The 22,369-nt window shown below is 44.7% G+C and overlaps 2 protein-coding genes across 2 annotated transcripts in view; both read right to left on the bottom strand.

Annotated features, from left to right (window-relative positions):
• IBSP (integrin binding sialoprotein) overlaps positions 1 to 22,369 on the bottom strand; it is a 347,644-nt gene that overhangs the window by 188,666 nt on the left and 136,609 nt on the right. The window lies entirely within an intron of this gene.
• LOC134405122 (estradiol 17-beta-dehydrogenase 11-like) lies at positions 102 to 21,914 on the bottom strand. Its single transcript, XM_063136266.1, has 7 exons — positions 21,650 to 21,914; positions 19,159 to 19,266; positions 14,235 to 14,366; positions 8,553 to 8,659; positions 6,824 to 6,961; positions 503 to 619; positions 102 to 333 (listed from the first exon to the last, which is right to left on the bottom strand). The coding sequence occupies exons 1-7, from the start codon at positions 21,857 to 21,859 to the stop codon at positions 243 to 245; spliced, it is 903 nt and encodes a 300-aa protein (XP_062992336.1). The 5' UTR covers positions 21,860 to 21,914; the 3' UTR covers positions 102 to 242.

The following is a 22,369-nucleotide window of genomic DNA, read 5'->3' as shown; positions in this document are numbered from 1 at the left end:
TTTTGTAATTATACAAGAAGAGATAATGCCATTTTTTCCCCATTCTAAAAACCAAACAGACAAACAAATGGGAAAGTACTCCGGAAAAACGAAAACGTAAGTGGAGGATAGGGTGGTGTTTATGGGCTACTTGTTGCAGGAGTAGTACAGGTTTCTTAAAGGGTTAGATGTTATACAGAATTAAAATGCTGAACTGTTAAAAACTGGAATCATATGCAGGCCCACAGATGAAATCCGTTCCTTTAGTTTTCTTTATCCTTGTACCCAATGACATAATCATATTTAAGTTGAATCAGCTCCCAGAAAGCCGCAACACCACGAACGGGAAGAAACCTGAGGGAAAAGATGAAGAGAACCTATTAGTACAACCCTTCTATATTTGACTGTCTACCTAGAACACTGTGGAAACAAAACATAGCTCAGTAAACACAAAAGTTGACTAGGCCTCAATCATTAGTAGTCAATCTTATAGTAGCTTGCTTTTATAGCTCACCAAACTTACCTATCCAGCAGTATACTGATTTTCAGAAATGGTGGAATGAAAATCATTTTCTTGTTGGTTAGGATTCCTTTCATTACTTGTTTTGCAACTTCTTCAGGCTCCAAAGTTGGCATTAATCTGTAGTTAAAGAAAATCATAGCACTTACAGTTGCATGCCATGTGTAAAGAATAGGGTGTAATGACACTGTAAGACCTGGGACATGAAGCACATATAAGGGTTGCATCCGAAGTTAGTCCTAATTTGAAATGAATGAGACTCAGGATACAATCCTGAGAAAGCAGCCGAAGAAGCATGACATCAAGAAAGTCCCTGACGTTCAAGCATAGGCCTGGCTTCCTTGATAAGGCAAAGAACTTTCTATTCTCTCATACCTTTTAAATCTCTGTATATTTCAGCTGCTACACTGTATTTTAGCCTCTGTTGCATTTAAGGGATTATTATCATTTGGGATTTTGAGGTTTTCTTGTAGGTCGCTCTGAGAGCTATTAGGTTGACTGCCATCACAGTGAGAGTCTCCAACCTCTTCCCCTGCACCAGCCTTTACACAGTAAGAGCCAAACTACACATGATGGTCAGATCTCCTGGAGTCATTTTTTAAATTTAAAAGTAGCGTTGGCGGGGATGGGGGGGGTCAGGGAAAGAAAACTGCTCAGGGCAGCAGCTCTGTGGGAGGGGTTGTTTAACCACCCACTTCTGTCATGCCATTTCTGCCTCCTGGCAACTTCTTCCCCTAGCCCCAGCCCATATGCCCTGCAGGGGAAAGCTCTTATCTCCAATTAGCTGCTGGTAGGAGATAAGAGCTGTCTCGTGCAGGGCTTAGGAGGCCAGGCCAGGCAATTGCTGAGTTATTCTGCCCATGCTTCCTTCCAAGCCTTGTTCTGCAGAGGCTTTTCCTGCTTCCTTCTGAACCTAATCCTGCAGACACTTGTCCTGTTTATTTAGAAGTACACAGGATGCTCATGCTTTTTTGGCGAAGAAATGAAATGGGTCTGATAAGCTGTTTGAAAGTGCTGCTAAGTGATTCAGTCCAGCTTACTTCTGAGTAGACCTACAGAGGCTTGCTTATTTATGAGTAGACAAGCTACTTTTGTGTGCTTTTGAACAGATATGCTTCTTACTATAAATTGGTAACAATGGAATATTGGGGGTTGTTTTTTAATTAGCCCACTTTTGCCTTTGGCTCCACCCACCACTGTAATGCAGCTTCCAAGAGCTTCTCTGAAATGGAATCCTATCTTTGGGCCAAAAAAACATTCCCCATCCCTGGTATAAAGGCATCCGTATTTTATTTCCAGAAGAAATGCTAGCAGCTTTAGAAGCAGGGCCATTTCAATTAGAAAATGGTATGAGAGAAGGATTAACGTTTTCTGTCAGCACCAGTGCTGTGAGTAAACTCAGCCCCCACCACACAGCAGTATATATATAACAACTTCATAGATAACTGTGTTTGTCCATAAGAAAAATAATAATAATAAAAAATGTACTGTGGAAAAATAGATTTATTATGGCCAACCAAAATGTTACAAAAGAGTGCAGGAGGATTTGAAAGCTTGCACACGGTTTTATATTATTTTGACTGGCCCTAATAAAGTTATTTCTCCAACTGTGGATTTGAATTTTTTAAGAAAAAGACATCCATGTGATCATGGATCTTCTGCATTATATATAGTTTAGCCATGAGTTCAAGCGGTCCTGTCCTTGAAACAGCAGAGGCTGAAGGCTCCAAAGTCAGTGGGACTGTGACTCCTCTGTGAGTTTCAGTCAGAAGGCTAAAGGCACTATCTGAGGTGCTGAACCCATTTAGGGGAATGGGTCCAGCATTTTATTATTATTATTATTATTTATTTATATAGCACCATCAATGTACATGGTGCTGTACAGAGTAAAACAGTAAATAGCAAGACCCTGCCGCATAGGCTTACAATCTAATAGCTCCTTTATCCCTCTGACTGAAACCCAGAATGGATTCACAGGCCGACCAAAATCAGAGCCACCAGCCTCCACTGCTGCAAAACGGCTTCATTCTGACATCAAGGGACTTCTAGTAAACTCTTCAGTATGAGTTTATTTAGATTGCTTTTAAAGACTATGAACTGAGCATTGGCTGCAGAAAAGAAGGGGAAAAATAAAAAATAAAGGAGCACTTTTAAGAATGAGGATTTTAAATGCTAATATCCCGGCTTCCTTGAATCATGGATGGACAAATCTGTCAATTTTGTTTTCTCTCAGTTCCTCATTTTTCCACATTAATTTTAATTTTGTTTTTAAAAAAATAACATGAAGATTCACATTCCCATGTGCATTACTCCCGATGCATGCATGCCATTTTGCCTATTATATACATTTTTTGCAAGTCATCTCCCTTAATATAATACATTTTTTTCCTTGATAGACACATCGCTGTGCACCCCTTTCCTTAATATAAACTTTCCTGTACATACCATATTTCTTCGATTCTAAGACACACTTTCCCCCCCATATAAACATCTCTAAAAACGGGGTGCATCTCAGAATCGTGGGTGTGATTATTATTCTTAGAATCAAAGCTTTTTTTCTGTTGATGGTACTGAAATTAGTGTGCGTCTTACAATCAATGGCGTCTTACAATCAAAGAAATACGGTATTTTTAATTATATTTATTTTGTTTATTTATTTATTACACTTATATACCGCCCCCATAGCCAGAGCTCTCTGGGCGGTTTACAGAAATTTTAAAATTGAGATAAAAACAAGTATACAAAATTTTAAATTTTAAAACACAGAACATGCACACATAAAGCATTAAAAACTGTTAACAAAACTAAACATGTGGGTGATTAAGATGTGCTGCCATATGCCTGGGCAAAGAGGAAAGTATTAACCTGGTGCCGGAAAGATAGCAGCGTTGGCACCAGGCAAGCCTCATCAGGGAGATCATTCCATAGTCTGGGGCCCACCACTGAAAAGGCCCTGTCCCTCGTTGCCACACTGCGAGCCTCTCTCGGAGTAGGCACCCAGAGGAGGACCTTAGACGCTGAATGTAGTGACCGGGTATATTCACGTCAGGAGAGGGGTTCCATCAGGTATTGTGGTCCCAAGCCGTGTAAGGCTTTATAGGTCAAAACCAGCACCTTGAATTGGAAACATACAGGCAGCCAGTGCAAGCGGACCAGAGCAGGTGTTATATGGTCAAACCTTCTGGTTCCCGAAATCAATCTGGCCGCTGCATTTTGCATGAGCTGCAGCTTCCGAACCGTCTACAAAGGCAGCCCTACGTAGAGTGCATTGCAGTAATCTAACTTGGAGGTTACCAGAGCATGGACAACTGAAGCCAGGTTATCCCTGTCCAGATAGGGGTGTAGCTGGGCCACCAACCGGAGTTTGTAAAAGGCACTCTGTCTTTTGGAGAACTCCATCACAAAATTCAGAGAAGTGCAAATTTGAAAGGATAAGTTTACATTATTATTATTATTATTATTATTATTATTATTTATTTATTTATTTATATAGCACCATCAATGCACATGGTGCTGTACAGAGTAAAACAGTAAATAGCAAGGCCCTGCCGCATAGGCTTACATTCTAATAAAATCATAGTAAAGCAATAAGGAGGGGAAGAGAATGGAAACAGGCACTGGGTAGGGTAAACAGGCACAGGGTAGGGTAAAACTAACAGTATAACAGTATAACTAACAGTCTAAAGTCTGAGCAACATCAAGTTTTAAAAGCTTTAGGAAAAAGAAAAGTTTTTAGCTGAGCTTTAAAAGCTGTGATTGAAGTTGTAGATCTCAAATGTTCTGGGAGAGCATTCCACGCGTAAGGGGCAGCAGAAGAGAATGGATGAAGCCGAGCAAGGGAAGTAGAGACCCTTGGGCAGGCGAGAAACATGGCATCAGAGGAGCGAAGAGCACGAGCGGGGCAATAGTTTGAGATGAGAGAGGAGAGATAGGGCGGAGCTAGACCATGGAAAGCTTTGAAGGTCAACAGGAGAAGTTTATATTGGATTCTGAAGTGACTTGGAAGCCAATGAAGAGATTTCAGAAGTGGAGTAACATGGTCAGAGCGGCGAGCCAAGAAGATGATCTTAGCGGCAGCGTGGTGGACAGAAACCAACGGACTGATGTGAGAAGAAGGAAGGCCAGAGAGAAGAAGGTTGCAGTAGTCCAACCGAGAAATAACCAGTGCATGAACAAGCATCTTGGCAGAAGAGACAGACAGAAGTGATCGAATCCTGGCAATATTATAGAGGAAAAAGCGACAGGATTTGGCTGCTGCCTCAATATGAGGAATAAAGGAGAGCGAGGAATCAAATATAAAGCCAAGACTATGAGCTTCATTGACCGGAGTAAGTGTAACATCATTGACAGTAAGAGAGAATGAGAGATGAGGAGAAGGTTTAGGAGGAAAAACAAGCAATTCAGTCTTTGCCATATTAAGTTTCAAACGACGATGAAGCAGCCAGGCTGAGATATCTGAAAGACATGCCGAGATACGATCGTGAACATCAGGAGAAAGTTCCGGAGATGAAAGATATAATTGTGTATCATCGGCATACAGATGATATTGGAGGCCATGAGATTGAATAAGATTGCCCAAGGGCAACATGTATAAAGAAAACAACAACGGGCCAAGCACCGAGCCTTGCGGAAACCCTACTGAAAGGGGAAAAGAGGAAGACGAGTTGCCGTTAGCCAACACGCTGAAGGAGCCACCCGCTAAATAGGAGGCAAACCAGTTATAGACAGAGCCACAAAGACCAAGGTCATGAAGGGAGTCAGAGGGCGTTACTAGACGAGGCTCTAGCGCGCGTTACCTTCCGCAGTCACGTCGAGGCTTCCAGATGACGTTCACGAGGATCCGCCGTTATCCTGCGGTGAAGCCTCTTTCTCCCGACTTTAAAAAAGTGAGTTTTAGGGCGCCTTTTCCTGCCGTCCCGCGGTAATTTGGAGTACGTGTGGGAGGATGTGAGGTCACTGCGGTCCGCACTGGGCAGGAAAAGGCGTGCTAAGGGGGAGTGGTCAGCGGCTTCGGTCAAGCCGCCTCCGCCATTTGCGCGCAGTCCGCCAGCTGGGGCAGCGCGGCGGAGCGGCTTTTTTTTTTTATTCCCCCAGTGACAGTTTGCGCAGGAACGGAGGAACGGAAAAGTGGCTAGTGTGCTGCTGGGGTGTGTGGGGGATGGGTGGGGGATGTGCGCCTGTTCTAGTGGTTTTTTTATTTATTTCCCCATTGACAGTTTGCGCAGGACCGGAGGACCGGAAAAGTGGCTGGTGACTCCTTGCGGTGGGCAGCTACCATGGCCGCATAATGGCGGTGCTGTACGCTGCCTGTTAGTGTGGGTACCAGGCTGGCAGAGGGCAGAGCTGTTTGTGGGCTGCTGCCATGGCTACGGCCAGATGTGGGTTGGCTCCTTGGGATGGGGCACAGGGCACAGAGGCGGTCATCGCCGCCGACACCTCAGAGGCATGATGGGAGATGTAGGCACAGAGTGGCCATGCAGACGATTGACCTCGGGTCATATGACACCCGCCACGACCCCCATCAGGAAGTGAGCGCATCAATGTTGACCCTCAACAGCACCAGCAGCACTTCAGCTGGCACTGGCACTGCCGCCGCTGCCGCCGCCAGGGCCGGCGGCGGCATCGCTGACGGCTGCGCAAGTTTGCGGTCTTTCGGACGTGCGCAAACCGTGCAGCGAGCGAAAAAAAAAGCCGCGGCAATCAGGCCGGTGTGGCTGCGCAACCGTGCTCGCGGCGGCAGCAGCACAACCGGCGCAAACTTCCGCCACAAATCGAAGGCAGGTGTGGATCATGAGGCGTCACGGCTGAACGGGAAAAGCCGCTTTCACCGCTCCTCAACGACGGAACACCCGGTAGGTCTAGCAACGCCCTAAGAGAAGATCATGATCAACCGTGTCAAAGGCTGCGGTTAGATCAAGGAGAATAAGAACGGAATAAAGGCCTTTAGACTTGGCAGTAAGAAGATCGTTGGTGATCTTAGTAAGGGCTGTTTCAGTGGAGTGCAAAGGATGGAATCCGGATTGAAAAGGATCCAGAGCAGAGTTACTAGAAAGAAAGTCAAGACAACGAGAGTAGACCACACGCTCCAGGATCTTTGAAACAAAAGGCAACAGAGAGACAGGTCGGTAGTTAGAAAGAGATAGCCTGTCAAGAGTAGGTTTCTTGAGAATGGGAGAGACTGTAGCATGTTTAAAAGCAGAGGGAAATGAACCAGAGGACAGAGAAAAATTAATAATATGAAGCAAGGAAGGAAGGATAGCGGGAATAAGATTTATAAAGACGCGAGAAGGATATGAACTGAATGAATTCCTCCCCATCCCTTACCTTGAAGATGTATTTTTGACAAAGTCAGTATTGATAAACATAGGACAGATGCATGAAGTTTTCACCCCATTCTTCCTCAAGGCAGACAGCTCTGCCGTCAGAGCTCTGTGAAAGCCAACAGTGGCAAACTTGGATGAGCTAAGGAAAAATTCAGATATGATTTAGCAGTTGCACAGTAATTTTTCACAATAGACTCCTGTGTTATACCCAGTACATCTCACATACTGCATCACAAATATGGATATACCTCATGTATAAATTGCTGTGACTCAGGAATTCCAGCAGCAGATTAACATGACAATCTAGAATCTGCATGGGCAGATCATTCTAATTAAGAGACCAATCCTATGGTCCCTGGGGGAGCATCTCAGGGACCATAGGATTGCACATAAACCCCCTATGAGGTCAGAAGTAGTGCTCTGACCTTGGAGGGGGTTAGGAGATCTAATCCCAGATCACTTCCCCTTGCAGCCAGCCTGGAAAGAACCGCGCTGGCTGGCCTCCGGGGTCAGGAACTCAACTCCAAAAAGGGGTGTTCCATTCGGAGGGCGGAAGTCCAGAGAGGCCAAGTTACAAGTTATCCCGAGCTTCCTTCCCTCCTCCAAAGCTCCGGATGTTGGGTGTTCAGCAACAATTGGTTTCCGTCCACTGGTAGAGTGTGTCATCTGAACTCGGGAACCTGATTTGCTGCATTTATTACAAGCCAGGATCATAAATCAGAATTTGTTCTTACTTTATGAATCCTGGCAAGTTTGGGAGCAATAAACCAGGATCCCAGGTTCAGATGTCATGCAAAATAAACTACTTCTGGCTTAGCTGGTCATGCTAGTGGGAGGACAACCCAAGAAGGAGCAAGTGAGCTGTGTGGACAGCATACAATTCATTCATAGTCATAGAATCATAGAATAGCAGAGTTGGAAGGGTCCTACAAGGCCATCGAGTTCAACCCTATGCTCAATGCAGGAATCCACCCTAAAGCATCCCTGACAGATAGTTGTCCAGCTGCCTCTTGAATGCCTCTAGTGTGGGAGAGCCCACAACCTCCCTAGGTAACTGATTCCATTGTCGTACTGCTCTAACAGTCAGGAAGTTTTTCCTGATGTCCAGCTGGAATCTGGCTTCCTTTAACTTGAGCTCGTTATTCCGTGTCCTGCACTCTGGGAGGATCGAGAAGAGATCCTGGCCCTCCTCTGTGTGACAACCTTTTAAGTATTTGAAGAGTGCTATCAGGTCTCCCCTCAATCTTCTCTTCTCCAGGCTAAACATGCCCAGTTCTTTCAGTCTCTCTTCATAGGGCTTTGTTTCCAGACCCTTGATCATCCTGGTTGCCCTCCTCTGAACACGCTCCAGCTTGTCTGCGTCCTTCTTGAATTGTGGAGCCCAGAACAGGACGCAATACTCTAGATGAGGCCTAACCAGGGCCGAATAGAGAGGAACCAGTACCTCACGTGATTTGGAAGCTATACTTCTATAAATGCAGCCTAAAATAGCATTTGCCTTTCTTGCAGCCATATCACACTGTTGGCTCAGTATTAGTAAGCCAGTATTAGTAAGCCAGTATTAGTAAGCCAGTATTGTCCAGAATCCTGGTTTACTAATCCTTGTGAATTTGGACACTATCTAGGCCGACTGTAAGGGGAGGAAATAAATGTACGGAATCCCGAGACATTTCTCCTCCAATTGGAAAAACACCCTTTTTGCTGATTGGGAATGTCCCTGTCATACTCACCAATAAGCCACAAGAAAAGGAGCCACAATATGGCCTCCGGCAGAAGCCACCGTGACAATATGACCATGGTTTTTCCTCATCATTGCTGGGAGGAATGCTTTTGAGGTCTGAAAGTAAACCAATAGGAAGAACATTAACTTTCCATACAAGTTGACTGTGTTAGACTGAAGTAGCAATCATAACCTTAGTCAGAATTAAAAGTAGTATAGAAATACTGTAAAATAAAATAAGGCCAGATCTACACCTTATGTCAAATCGTTATGATCCCATTATGGTAACGCTATATCCCTCGTGAGTATTTGCATCTCATAGGACACATAATGACATTTGTTGCAGTATTTTGAATAATGTGGAATAAAAAGCAGGAAATAACATTATGAAAACAGAATGTGTAATGTGCCCAACATCTATAAGTACACGTCAATACCGCTATAAAGAAGTTGTATATATCTAGCCTAATCTAATCCAGTTCCCAATCTTCTGTCACACAACAAGGGATGAAGATGAAGAGGTGGAGTTATGCAGATAAGACCTGATTTGATCCTAAACTATTACTGGTATCATAATAGATAGGCGGAAGGCAGGTTTAGACTTCCCTATACTGGCTGCATCCAAATGCAGCCATGCTGGTGGGACATGCTGGGAGTTGTAGGGCTTTTTTGGATCTGGGCAAGAGGGCAGGGCTCCTGCAGCTTTTACCATTGTGATGAAGAGGGAATTTCACCAGTTGCTGCATGCATACAAATGACACCTGCTGAAATTATATAAAAATTATATTTTCTATATAACTGTTAAAGATACAGGAGCCCTGTCCTCCTTTCCATAGGATCACCCTACCTTAATGGAATGCACAAGGATTAACATAGCTCACATTCTTAAAACTCTTAAGATGCAATGTTACATATGTTTAGAGGGGGGAAAGTCCTACAACTGGAAAAGACAGGTTGCTTACCTGTAACCGTAGTTCTCCGAGTGGTCATCTGTGCATTCACACATATGGGCTCTGCGCCTGCACGGAGCTAACAATTGGAACTTCTAAAGCTGAGACTGTTCAATTTGGGCGGGAACCCCTCCCCCACCGTCTTGTGCGCATGTACTGCTCGTTCCCGCCCATCTCCTCAGTTTCTGAGACCGTTTTGCTGGTCCCAGTTTCTGGGAGATAGTATCTCTATCGATGCCGAACTATTATCGACACCGAAGAGGGGACGAGGGGGGGGAGTTGTGTGAATGCACAGATGACCACTCGGAGAACTACGGTTACAGGTAAGCAACCTGTCTTTCTCCTTCATGGTCTCTGTGCATCACACATATGGGAGATTACCAAGCTGACTTACCGGAGGTGGGTCGGTGTCGGCTGTAGTCACTGGAAGATGGCTGAAAGGACGGCTCTGCTGAAGTTGGAGTCACTCCTGACTCTGGTATTGAGTCTGTAGTGAGCGACAAATGTAGCCGGTTTTGACCATGTGGCTGCCCGGCAGATTTCTGGAATAGAAATTCTCCTGGAGAAGGCTGTAGACATCCCTCTGGTCGAATGTGCCTTAATTGTTTGCGATAAATCAAGGTTTTGAAGTTGATATGCTAGTTTGATAGTGTGTACCACCCAGGCGGCAAGTCTTTGGGTTGATACAGGTTGTCCCTTCTTGGGGCCTCTGTAGCAGATGAAAAGCTGTTGAGTTTTTCGATACGGAGCTGTCCGTTCCTTGTAAAAGGCTAGGGCCCTACGGACGTCAAGGGTGTGCAATGTCTTCTCCAAAGGCGAAGTTGGTGATGGGAAAAAAGTAGGCAGGATGATATCCTGATTTACATGGAATTCAGACACCACCTTTGGGCGAAAAGCAGGGTCAGTGTGGAAGACTACCTTGTCGTTATGGAATATGAGGAAGGGCGTATCAATGCGAAGGGCTGCAAGTTCACTAGCTCTTCGCGCTGTTGTGATAGCAACCAAGAAGGCTACTTTCCATGTAAGGAGCCTTAGATCCACGGTAGCTAAGGGCTCAAAGATTTTGTCGAGTAGAACTTTGAGGACTACGGATAGACTCCACTGTGGAGTATAGTCTCTTATTGGTGGAGCTAGGTTGTTTACTCCTCTTAGGAATTGGCGTATGAGCAGGTGTGAGAACACTGAATAGCCATCAATTGTGGTCTTGTTTGCTGAAATTGCAGCTAGGTAGACCTTAAGTGAAGTTAATCGAAGGCCCTTTTGGAAAAGGTCATTAAGGAATGCCAGAACTCCGACGACTGACTTATCATGTGGGTCTATTTGACGCTCAGAGGCAAAGTGGAGGAAGCTGTTCCATTTGGCTGCATAGGATTAGGGTGACCATATGGAAAGGAGGACAGGGCTCCTGTATCTTTAACAGTAATGTAGAAAAGGGAATTGCAGCAGGAGTCAATTGAAGTGGGTGAAATTCCCTCTCCATCACAACAGTTAAAGCTACACTAGCTATAGTAGAGTGGCCAGATGCAAAAGAGGGCAGGGCTTCTGCAGCTTTAACTGTGTTGATGTAGAGAGAATTTCACCCTCTTCAGTTGACACCTTCTGCAATTCCCTTTTCTACATTATTGTTAAAGATACAGGAGCCCTGTCCTCCTTTTCATATGGTCACCCTACATAGGATCGTCTTGTAGATGGTTTCCTGGCCACTTCCAAGACTAATGTTATGTCCGCTGGTAGACATGTCTGCCGTGTAGAATCCTCCATGCAGTGAGTTTCAGCGACTGTAAGTCGGGGTGACGAGTCTTTCCCCCGTGTTGAGTTAGAAGTGGTATGGAGGTTGGCAGGTGTATGAATTGACTGTTCGCTAGATTGAGGAGGGGTGCGAACCAGGCCTGTCTGGGCCACCAGGGAGTTATTAATATCCCTTCGGCTTGATCCATCGTTATTTTGTGGAGTGTCCGTGCTATTAGCAGCAGTGGGGGAAATGCATAGAATGGGAGACGACTCCAAGTTATTTGGAAGGCATCTCCTTCGGAGTGCTCGCCTATGCCGCCTCTGGAACAGTATAGGTGAAAGACTGCATTGTGAGGTGTGGCAAACAGATCTATGGATGGTGTTCCCCATATTTGGAAGATCTTTGTAAGGATGGATGGTTCCATTTCCCACTCGTGTGAGACCGCTATCTTCCTGCTGAGAGCATCGGCCAGGATGTTGTCGTGTCCTGGAATGTGGATTGCTGTTATGTGGATTTGGTGTGGAATGCACCAATCCAGGATTTGTATTGTTTTCGTGACTAGAGCGGAGGAGTGGGTACCCCCTTCTTTGTTCAGGTGCCTTAGGACTGCGGTATTGTCGGTGAGAAGCTGCATATGATTGCCTGTGAGCAGGTCCTCGAAGGCAAGTAGGGCCTTTTGTACGGCTGTCATCTCCAAAAGGTTGATATGATTTTTGCGTTCAATATTGCTCCATATCCCTTGAGTTTGGAGATGTGCACAGTGGACTCCCCAACCGAGCATCGATGCGTCTGTCGTGAGAGTGTGTGTAGGTGGTGACTATGTGAAGGGCATTCCTAAGGTAAGGTTGTTCCTGTCCTGCCACCAGGAGAGGGAAGTCCTGACCGCCGATGGGATCTTTAGGCGAAATCTTTTGGCATTCCTTATAACTGGGAATGACTGGATAAACCGATTTTGCAGGGTTCTCATCCGAAGTCTGGCCCATCGAACCACTGACACTGTTGCTGCCATGTGTCCGAGTAGGCGTTGAACTTGGAATGCCGTGGTGGGTTTGTTTTTGGATAGTTGACGTGCCAGGGTGATTAGCGTGTCTGCTCTGTTGGGAGGGAGATATGCTCTGGCAGTGGTGGAGTCGAGGAATGCCCCTATGAATTGTATCCTCTGAGTTGGGATGAGTTGAGATTTTTTCAAGTTGACATAGAGACCCAAGGCTTTCACTGTTTGTATTACTTCTTTCAGTGCGTCGAGGAGAATGGGACGAGTAGGAGCTGCTATAAGCCAATTGTCGAGATAGGGGTAGATTTCTATACCCCTCTTCCTGAGATGGGCACAGATGACTGCGACACACTTCGTGAAAACCTGTGGAGCTGTCGCCAGACCGAAGGGGAGGACGTGGAATTGGAACATCTCTGATCCGACTAGGAATCGGAGGAAGTGACAGTGTGTTGGGTGAATCGTTATATGAAAATATGCATCCCTTAGGTCGATGGACGCAAACCACATGTGTTGATGTAGAAGAGGCAGGATAGTGGGTAGAGTGATCATGCGGAATTTTTTGACCTTTATGTAGCGGTTGAGGTGTCTCAAATCTAGGATGAGGCGGAGACCTCCGTCTGCCTTCGGTACCATAAAATACCTCGAGAGGAAGCTGTTCTGAGTGCTGGTGTTTACTCTTGTGATTGCCCCTTTTTTTTAAGAGGGTGGTTATTTCTTCTGTTAGAGTTTGAGAAGGGGTTGTTCTTCTTACGGTACCGAGGGGAGGGAGTGTCTGGAATTCTATCAAATAACCATCTCGAACAATGTTGTTGACCCATTTGTCTGATGTTATATGTTCCCAATTGGGAAGAAATGGTTTGAGTCGATGGTCGAAGTCGAATAATGAGCCAGATAGGTTGGTGGGGAACTCGTAGTCAAAGTCTACGTTTAGAGGCGGCATCTGGTTTGCCGCGAGGCTGTGTGTATCTGGAAAAGGATGTCTGCTTTTTCTGGCATTGTAGCAGTTGGGAGCACTGGTATCTGTCGGAATATTGCCTATTTTGAGGAAAGGATCTATTCCAGCGTCTGTTCTTGAAGGTAGTAGGTTGATACTGAGTAATAGCCATCTTTTTAGCTGTTGCTCTTGCTTTCTGTATTGAATCCATGGTATCGTCAGTGCTTGTATTGAATAGGCCCTCGCCATCGAAAGGGAGGTCTTCGATACGGGTTCTGGATTCTGGTGTTATCGAGGCTGATTGAAGCCAGGCATGGCGGCGGAGAGCTATTGCTGCTACCATAGCTTTGGCATTGCAGTCGACTTGCTGTCGAGTGGTGCTAATTTGTAGTTTTGAAAGGCAGGTAGCTTCGTCCTGGAACACATGAGCGAGTTCCCTTTTTTCCTCAGGAAGATAATCACAAAGGGAGCCGATTTTCTCCCAAAGACAGCCTGGTCAGCGTGTTTGCTTCCTGGCAGATCGTACCAAAGTCTTTGTTGTTTTCAGTGCAATTAGGGTGGCCATTTCCATTTTCTCCTTTCTGGTGATGCGTATCACTCGAAAAGCGGACAGAAGAAGGCACCAATTCACATAAATTTTTCATATACAAATTTTCAAGTATCGGTGCAAATTTTAAAATAATAACTATAAATTAAATAGAAATACAATATAGCTCACCATAGTAGAGAAGATGGACCAACAGGTGACCTTTGTGTGCCTGCTCATTCTGCTGCCCAGGCACTAATTGCTGATGGGCAATTTCAAAGCCCCTGTTCTGCCCTCTTGTGATACTTTGACTTTAAACCAGACTTGGATAGGAGAGCCCATTAAACAGAGGTCATTTTCAAGTGAGGACTGTCCTCTGACAGCTCTCCAAAATAGAGGACTGTCCTCTGCAAAGCAGTCTACCTGGCCACCCCAAGTGAAATAACATAGATCACAGTACTGCACCTGCAGCCCTGGTCAGCACATCCCATTATACACCTAAGTGCACGGATTTGGTCTCACAATAGGTTTGTGCTGATATATTAATGACTGTTACCCAGTAGTGAGCAAGAATGTTGACTTCAAACATTCTTTGAATCTCGTAGTCCTGAGTCGACAGCACATCCGTTGGCGTTACCACCCCGGCGTTATTCATCAAGATATCCACATCGCCAATCTCTCCTTTCACCTTTTAAAAAGGGGGGTGAAAGATATAGTTAGAGAAAGTTCTGCTACGCTTGTGGTGGGAATTGTGCTCAAGTCCATAAATAAATATTTGGCCATAAGTTCCTAAGAAGCAGTGCAGAAGTAAAGGGATATATTGTGCAAAGGCCAGGACTAAAGCAGGAAGCCACTGCCCAGGGCTTGTGCCCAGGGATAAATGCACACAGGAGGTGTCAGCTCCAGGTTGTTGAAGGTCTTAGGACAAGACACCCTCAAGGGAACCCCTCTCTCACTGCATCTACCTTCTTGCTGACATTGTCACCAGCTGATCTTGCTCCCCATCCTCTGTCTCATCATTGCTACTCCTTGTTTTGGCAGAGAGCCACTGAGCAACCAGGCAATGGCATCTACTGGTCTTATTATTTATTTATTTATTTATTTATTACATTTTTATACCGCCCAATAGCCGAAGCTCTCTGGGCGGTTCACAAAAATTAAAACCACAGTAAAACACCCAACAGTTTAAAACACAATTACGAAATACAGTATAAAAAGCGCAACCAGGATAAAACCACACAGCAAAGTTGATATAAGATTAAAATACAGAGTTAAAACAGTAAAATTTAAATTTAAGTTAAAATTAAGTGTTAAAATACTGAGTGAGTAAAAAGGTCTTCAGCTGGCGACGAAAGTCTTCCTTCTCACCACCACTGTGGTCTGGGCCAGAGTGAGAGGCAAGTGAATAAGCAGGTTGCATTGGTGGAGCAAGTCCAGGGGGCTCTCGTCAGTGGGCCCCTGCGAAGGTACGCGTCCTCAGCAAGTGCCCAACCATGCCAAATCAGTGGTGATGGCCACAAATTTGGATGGCTTTAAAAGAGGGTTGAATAAATTCCTGGAGGAGAAGGTTAGTAATGGCTACTAGCCAAGATGGCTATGTGCTACCTCCATTATCAGAGGCAGTAAGTCTATATACACTAATTGCTGGGGGACATTTATTTATTTATTACATTTATATCCCGCCTTTTTTTCATTCAAGGAACCCAAGGCGGCGTACATAATCCTCCTCATCTCCATGTTATCCTCACAACAACAACCCTGTGAGGTAGGTTGGGCTGAGAGTATGTGACTGGCCCAAAGTCACTCAGTGGGTTTCCATGATCGAGTGGGGACTAGAACCTGGATCTCCTGACTCCCAGTCCAACACCTTAGCCACTACACCACACTGGGTGGGAGGGTGGTGTTGCACCATGTCCTGCTTGTGGGTTCCTGGTCGACAGCTGGTTAGCCACTGTGTGAACAGAGTGCTGGACTAGATGCACCCTTGGTCTGACCCAGCAGGGCTCTTACCCTTTACATCAGTCCTGCATACATTCCTTGTTTAAAGCTGGCCACATAGTCCCTGGGGCTTACTTGGCTGATGGCATGAAGCAGAGCTGTAGTTGGAGGTGCTCAGTTTTGCAGACAACACCCTGGTGATTATGTAAGTCCATATGTCGCCACCAGCACATGTGCTGGGATTGCAACTTCCTGCTGAAGGTGAGATCAGTTTTGAAACAAGTGATTAAGAGAGGAGTGTGCATGTAGGTCTCTGATTTGTTTATTAACCCTACTGACAGAGCAAACACATTATTAAGGTTCCATTGACTTCAATGGTATGATCAAGACTTAATGGTTCGCCCCACCCCACTGAAGTCAACAGGACTTAAAAATACATAACATAACGTGGATTGTGGTTTAAATGCCTGACTAAAATTGGTTCATTTTATGTTGGTTCATTAGAAAAAAGACAAAATCCATTTGGTCCATTCCTTTATGAGGAAATGGAATTCCTTTCTTTAGATGGAATATCCAGTGATTCTTTATTTTAGGACGCTGGTATTCTAGCAAGTTTGCAAAACCTTCAGGACCTGAAAAGTAGCGCAGCTAGGTAATTTTAAACCGTGGACTTAAACTGTGGACTTCTAAGACCGTGGACATAAAGGACTTCTCCAGAACTTTTCATCCAGTGTTTCTTTATTTTAGGCTGCTGATATCATAGCAGGTTTAGGAAATCATCAGGATATGACTAGTAGTGCAGCTAGGTAAGAACCTAAGATCATAAGATCTTAGTGCATTCCAGTGCAGAATGCTGCAGCTCGGCTGTTGTCTGGAGCTGCCCCTTTCCAGCATGTAACTCCTCTGCTGAGGGAAGTGCACTGGCTGCCTATTCGCTACTGGGCCAGGTTTAAGGTTCTTGTACTTGTGTACAAAGCCCTAAACAACTTGGGACCAGGATACCTGAGAGAGCGCCTTCTCCCTTACCAACCTGCCCGGTCACTGAGGTCATCCGAGGGCCTGCTCCTGGTGGTTCCACCTAGATCCATCCTCCGACTGGAATCCACCAGGGGAAGAGCCTTCAGCGTGGTGGCATCCCTCCTGTGGAAATCCCTGCCTCTGGAGGTCTGGCAGGCACCAACCTTGTACTCCTTTTGGCGCCTCCTGAAAACATCTTTATTCCAAGAAGCCTTTCCTTAATATGCAGCCTTGAATCTCTGTTTTTGTTTCTTTTAAATTTTGTTTTAACAGTTTTATTCTGTTTTTATTTTCATTTTGTCTTGTACACTGCTCCGAAATTTTTCAGTGGGGAGTGGTATATAAATATTCCAAATAAATAAATAAAATAATAATAAGAAGAGCCATGCTGGATCAGACCAAAGGTCCATCTAACCCAGCATTCTGGTCACACAGGAGCCAACCAGCTCTCCACAGGAAACCCACAAGCAGAACACAAGTGCAACAGCACCCTCCCACCCATAGTCCTTAGCAACATGCCTACTGCTTCTGATATTGGAGATAGCATATAGCCATCAGGACTTATAGCCATTGATAGCCTTCTCCTCCAAGAATTTGTCTAATCCCCCTTTAATTCTACTGGCATTGGTGGTCATCACTATGTCTTTTGCTAGTGAATTCCATAGGTAATTTTAAACTGTGGACTTAAAGGACTTATGTGAGGAGGGCATTTTTATACGGCCATGTGTATTCCTTCAATTGTGAAGCACACTACTAACATGAACTGCAGCCTAGAGTAATGAAGGAGCTAGCAGAAGAACTCTCAGAACCTTTGGCTATTATCTTTGCAAAATCATGGAAGACGGGTGAGGTGCCGGACGACTGGAGGAGGGCTAACGTTGTCCCTATCTTCAAAAAGGGCAAAAAGGAGGAACCTGGGAACTACAGACCAGTCAGTCTGACATCCATCCCTGGGAAAATTCTGGAGCAGATTATAAAGAAGTCAATCTGTAAACACCTTGAAATCAATGCAGTGATTACTAGAAGCCAACATGGATTTGTCAGGAACAAATCCTGTCAGACTAATTTGATCTCATTTTTTGATAGGATAACCTCCCTTGTGGACTGTGGGAATGCTGTGGACGTCATATATCTTGACTTCAGCAAAGCTTTTGACAAAGTACCACATGACATTCTGATTAACAAACTAGCTAAAAGTGGGCTAGATGGAACAACTATTAGGTGGATTCACAGTTGGCTACAGAATCGGACTCAAAGAGTACTTATCAATGCAACCTTCTCAAACTGGGGAGAGGCAACGAGTGGGGTGCCGCAGGGCTCAGTCCTGGGCCCAGTGCTCTTCAACATTTTTATTAATGATTTGGATGTGGAGGTGCAGGGAACGCTGATCAAATTTGCAGATGACACCAAATTGGGTGGGATAGCTAATACCCTGGAAGACAGAAACAAACTTTAAAGTGATCTTGATAGGCTGGAGTGCTGGGCTGAAAACAACAGAATGAAATTTAATAGGGATAAATGCCAAGTTCTACATTTAGGGAATAGAAACCAAATGCACAGTTACAAGATGGAGGACACTTGGCTCAGCAATACTACAAATGAGAAAGATCTTGGAATTGTTGTAGATCGCAAGCTGAATATGAACCAACAGTACGATATGGCTGCAAGAAAGGCAAATGCTATTTTGGGCTGCATTAATAAGTATAGCTTCCAAATCACGTGAGGTACTGGTTCCTCTCTATTCGGCCCTGGTTAGGCCTCATCTAGAGTATTGTGTCCAGTTCTGGGCTCCACAATTCAAGAAGGATACAGACAAGCTGGAGCGTGTTCAGAGGAGGGCAACCAGGATGATCAGGGGTCTAGAAACAAAGCCCTATGAAGAGAGACTGAAAGAACTGGGCATGTTTAGCCTGGAGAAGAGAAGATTGAGGGGAGACATGATAGCAGTCTTCAAATACTTAAAAGGTTGTCACACAGAGGAGGGCCAGGATCTCTTCTCGATCCTCCCAGAGTGCAGGACACGGAATAACAGGCTCAAGTTAAAGGAAGCCAGATTCCGGCTGGACATCAGGAAAAACCTCCTGACTGTTAGAGCAGTGCGACGGTGGAATCAGTTACCTAGGGAGGTTGTGGGCTCTCCCACACTAGAGGCATTCAAGAGGCAGCTGGACAACCATCTGTCAGGGATGCTTTAGGGTGGATTCCTGCATTGAGCAGGGGGTTGGTCTAGATGGCCTTGTAGGACCCTTCCAACTCTGCTATTCTATGATTCTATGATTTGTTCTCTCCTTAGCCTAACCACCAATCCATGTTTTATAATTACTTCTACACTCCTGATATTTTAGAACAACAAAAATGTTTTCAAATATTAATATTAATATCATTACTACAGGAATAAAACGGAGTTTCCTTCTGCTGGCCTGATGCTCTCATCACCTGCTGCTCTCTGGGTGGTCGTTGGGGGAACCCTATCCTGTGGCACCCATGGACCAGCCCTAGCTGCACCACTGGATCTGAAGCCTCACCTTTTTGGCGGCACTATAGATCTCCTCTCTCTTGCTACAGTCCACCATGAACGCATGGGCTGTAGCTCCCAGTCTCCTGCATTCTTCAGCCGTTTCTTCGACACCATGCTGCAAATGGAAAGCAATATGAAAAAACCCTCATTTTTTTCTCTGCATCTGGATCATGATACATCAACATTACTTTATGATTTATTTGAATATTGTATATCCCACCATTCCAGGGCCCAAGCTTGAAGGAGGGGAGCTTAGCTCCAGCCTCCATCCCAGCCCAGGCTGCACCCCCTACTATGAGGAAAGAAATGGAGGTTAAATTGTAAGTCATGCTTGAGAATATTTACGGAAACTTACTTCCCTGTATCTATACGCTGATGGTCCAGATCTGATATCTGCTGGAGCTCAATCAGAAGCAGTGTTAGAACAGAATATTCTGAACAATGAATTGCTGGATTAGGACCTTCTCTGGAACAGAAATGTGCTTGTGCAATTAAACTAGACCTTGTAGTTTGACACACATTTGCGATTCCCGATGTTCAACAATATCTCAAGAACTACCAGATCCAGAGTTCCTTATGCATAGGCAAGAGGAAAGGCCAAACACCATCATAACCAGGGTCATTGGTCCCAGGGACAGTTGAAGCCAGTGTTGCTGATATAGGGTGACCATATGAAAAGGAGGACAGGGCTCCTGCAGCTTTAACTGTTGTGATAAAGAGGGAATTTCCCCAGGTACTGCATGCATACAAATGACACCTGCTGAAATTCCCTTTTCTATATAACTGTTAGAGATGCAGGAGCCCTGTCCTCTTTTTCATATGGTCACCCTAGCTGATAGGATTCACAGGTTCAAAAGATTTGTAAGTAAATGTCTAGTTGGCAGACACGCACCACCCTGCCATGTCTGGCAATAAATACAAGTCAGGCAGCCAGAAATGTAAGAAGTTAAACAAAGAGACATAAAAAACCTTTAAAAGACACCAATCAAATCTCCATTTTTCCCCCAAGCAGACAAGGCAGTTCTGCTGCCTTCTATATGCAATATACTAACTAGGAAACTCGATGAACAGAAACAGGGTCTTGCTATTTACTGTTTTACTCTGTACAGCACCATGTACATTGATGGTGCTATATAAATAAATAATAATAATAATAAGATGAAAATGATTTCAATATAAATATTGTATCTGTGGCCATTGATGATGAAGAAAAGTTGACTGATCATAATGTGATTGATCATAATGTGATGATAATGCAGGGTAAAACAAAATATTCAAGTAAGTCCCAGGTCATTGACTTCGGTTAGAAATGGGTTTAAAGTCTGAAAAGATTAATGATTACATTCTTTCCCAATGGCTTCCCAATTCACAACAATGGGAATGTGTACAGAACCATCCCCAACACTGTACATGACGCCACGGTGGAGGATGAGCAGGGAAACAGGCCTGGCATGATGGTTGGGGTCATCTTAAAAAGCCACGGGCCCACCATGAAACTTTTTGGGGAGGATCGAGGGAGGGTGAAGAAGGAGGAGGGGTTGGTGTTAGTAGTGGCAGCGAGCAAGTGTTGGAGGTGGCAGCAAGCAGACAAAATGGCAGTGTTCAGAGTTATGACTCCTTCATGCCCAGTAAGACATGGTATCAGGGCCAATGATTCCAATATGTGTTTAGTTTTACCGTCAAGATCTTGAAAAGATGAACTATTGGAATTCTACCTCAGTTTGCCACATCCCACCCCAGAAACAAATCTGTATGTATGACAACACAGGGGGGCTAATGAAGAAAATGAGAATTGCCCTGCTGGATCAGATCAAGGGGCTATCTAGTCAGGCATTCTGTTCACAGAGTGGCCAACCAACTGTCACAAGCAGGACACGAGTGCAACACCCCCTCCGCCCGTGTTCCCCAGCAACTGATGTGCATAGACATACTGCTTCTGATACTGGAGGTAGTACATAGCCATCAGGACTAGTAGCCATTGATAGCCTTCTCTTCCAGGAATTTGTCTAGCCCCCTTTTAAAGCCATTGAAATCGGTGGCCATTACTCCATCTTGTGTTAAGTGGTGATCACTCCCAGTTAAGCATACCGTATTTCTTCGATTCTAAGACACACTTCCCCCCCATATAAACATCTCTAAAAATGGGGTGCATCTTAGAATCGCGGGTGTGTTTATTATTTCTTAGAATCAAAGCTTTTTTTTCTGTTGGTGGTACTGAAAGTAGTGTGCGTCTTACAAACGATGGCGTCTTAGAATCAAAGAAATATGGTATATAGAATTGCAGCCCAAACTATTTTTTCCCCATTTGTACATGTTCATTCTTTAGTATTTTCCTTTATATAAGAAACGCATATGCCATCTTTCAGGGCAAAGCTCTCCCAGGGGGGGCCTACAAACATTTTTAAACAATACAAAACAAGCTTAAAAACACAGAAATGGCCCTGTTGACTTAAGCTACCCAAGTTGTAACCCTGGGAATAATGCTTACCTCCCCTTACCTTATTGATATCCCACAGAACTAATGTGCACTGATGTCTAGCAAATTCATAGGCAGTGGCTCTCCCAAGTCCATGACCAGATCCAGTGATGAGAACAATTTCTCCGCTGACAGACTTTTTCTTCACCGGGAAGAAAAGCTTGACAAAAGCCTCTAAGTAGGAGTAGAGGGTTATAAGGAAAAACAACGGGATCTCAAGTAACAAATGCATTCTCCTCTGCAGCGTTTCTACACTGTCTGTGACCAGTCTTCAGCTGTTTGTCTACCGTTACTCATTTATCAGAGATTGAAGGCATGGACCGGTTCAACCAGTAGACCTTTGGAAGGTTTGCAGTAGATCAACAAAGATTTCCACCTCCCCACAATAATAATAATGAATAATAATAATAATAATAATAATAATAATAATAATATCTCTTTCTCGCTCATGGTGGTTTTTCTAGATGAACATGACAGGCTTTGCCAAGTCATGCTGTCTTTTACAGATTCAGGAACTCCCTAACAATTGAGCACATTTTAATTATGACTGCTTTCTAGATGTTGGTGTGGATGTATTTTGGTAGGCCCAATTTCTGCCACTGTCCGCTGCCCCCTGCCGCCACCGCCTCTGTCCTTTGTTTTGTGGCTTCTGCTGCCGCTGAGGCATATGACCGGAAGAAGGCTGCCATCACCTACTTCCAGTCATATGCATCGGTGGCAGCAGAAGCCACCAGACTCAAGG

Source organism: Elgaria multicarinata, chromosome 10 (assembly GCF_023053635.1).
Source record: "Elgaria multicarinata webbii isolate HBS135686 ecotype San Diego chromosome 10, rElgMul1.1.pri, whole genome shotgun sequence".
Classification (NCBI taxonomy): domain Eukaryota; kingdom Metazoa; phylum Chordata; class Lepidosauria; order Squamata; family Anguidae; genus Elgaria; species Elgaria multicarinata.
The sequence above is the reverse complement of the archived record's forward strand: the minus strand, read 5'-3'. Positions and strand labels throughout refer to the sequence as shown.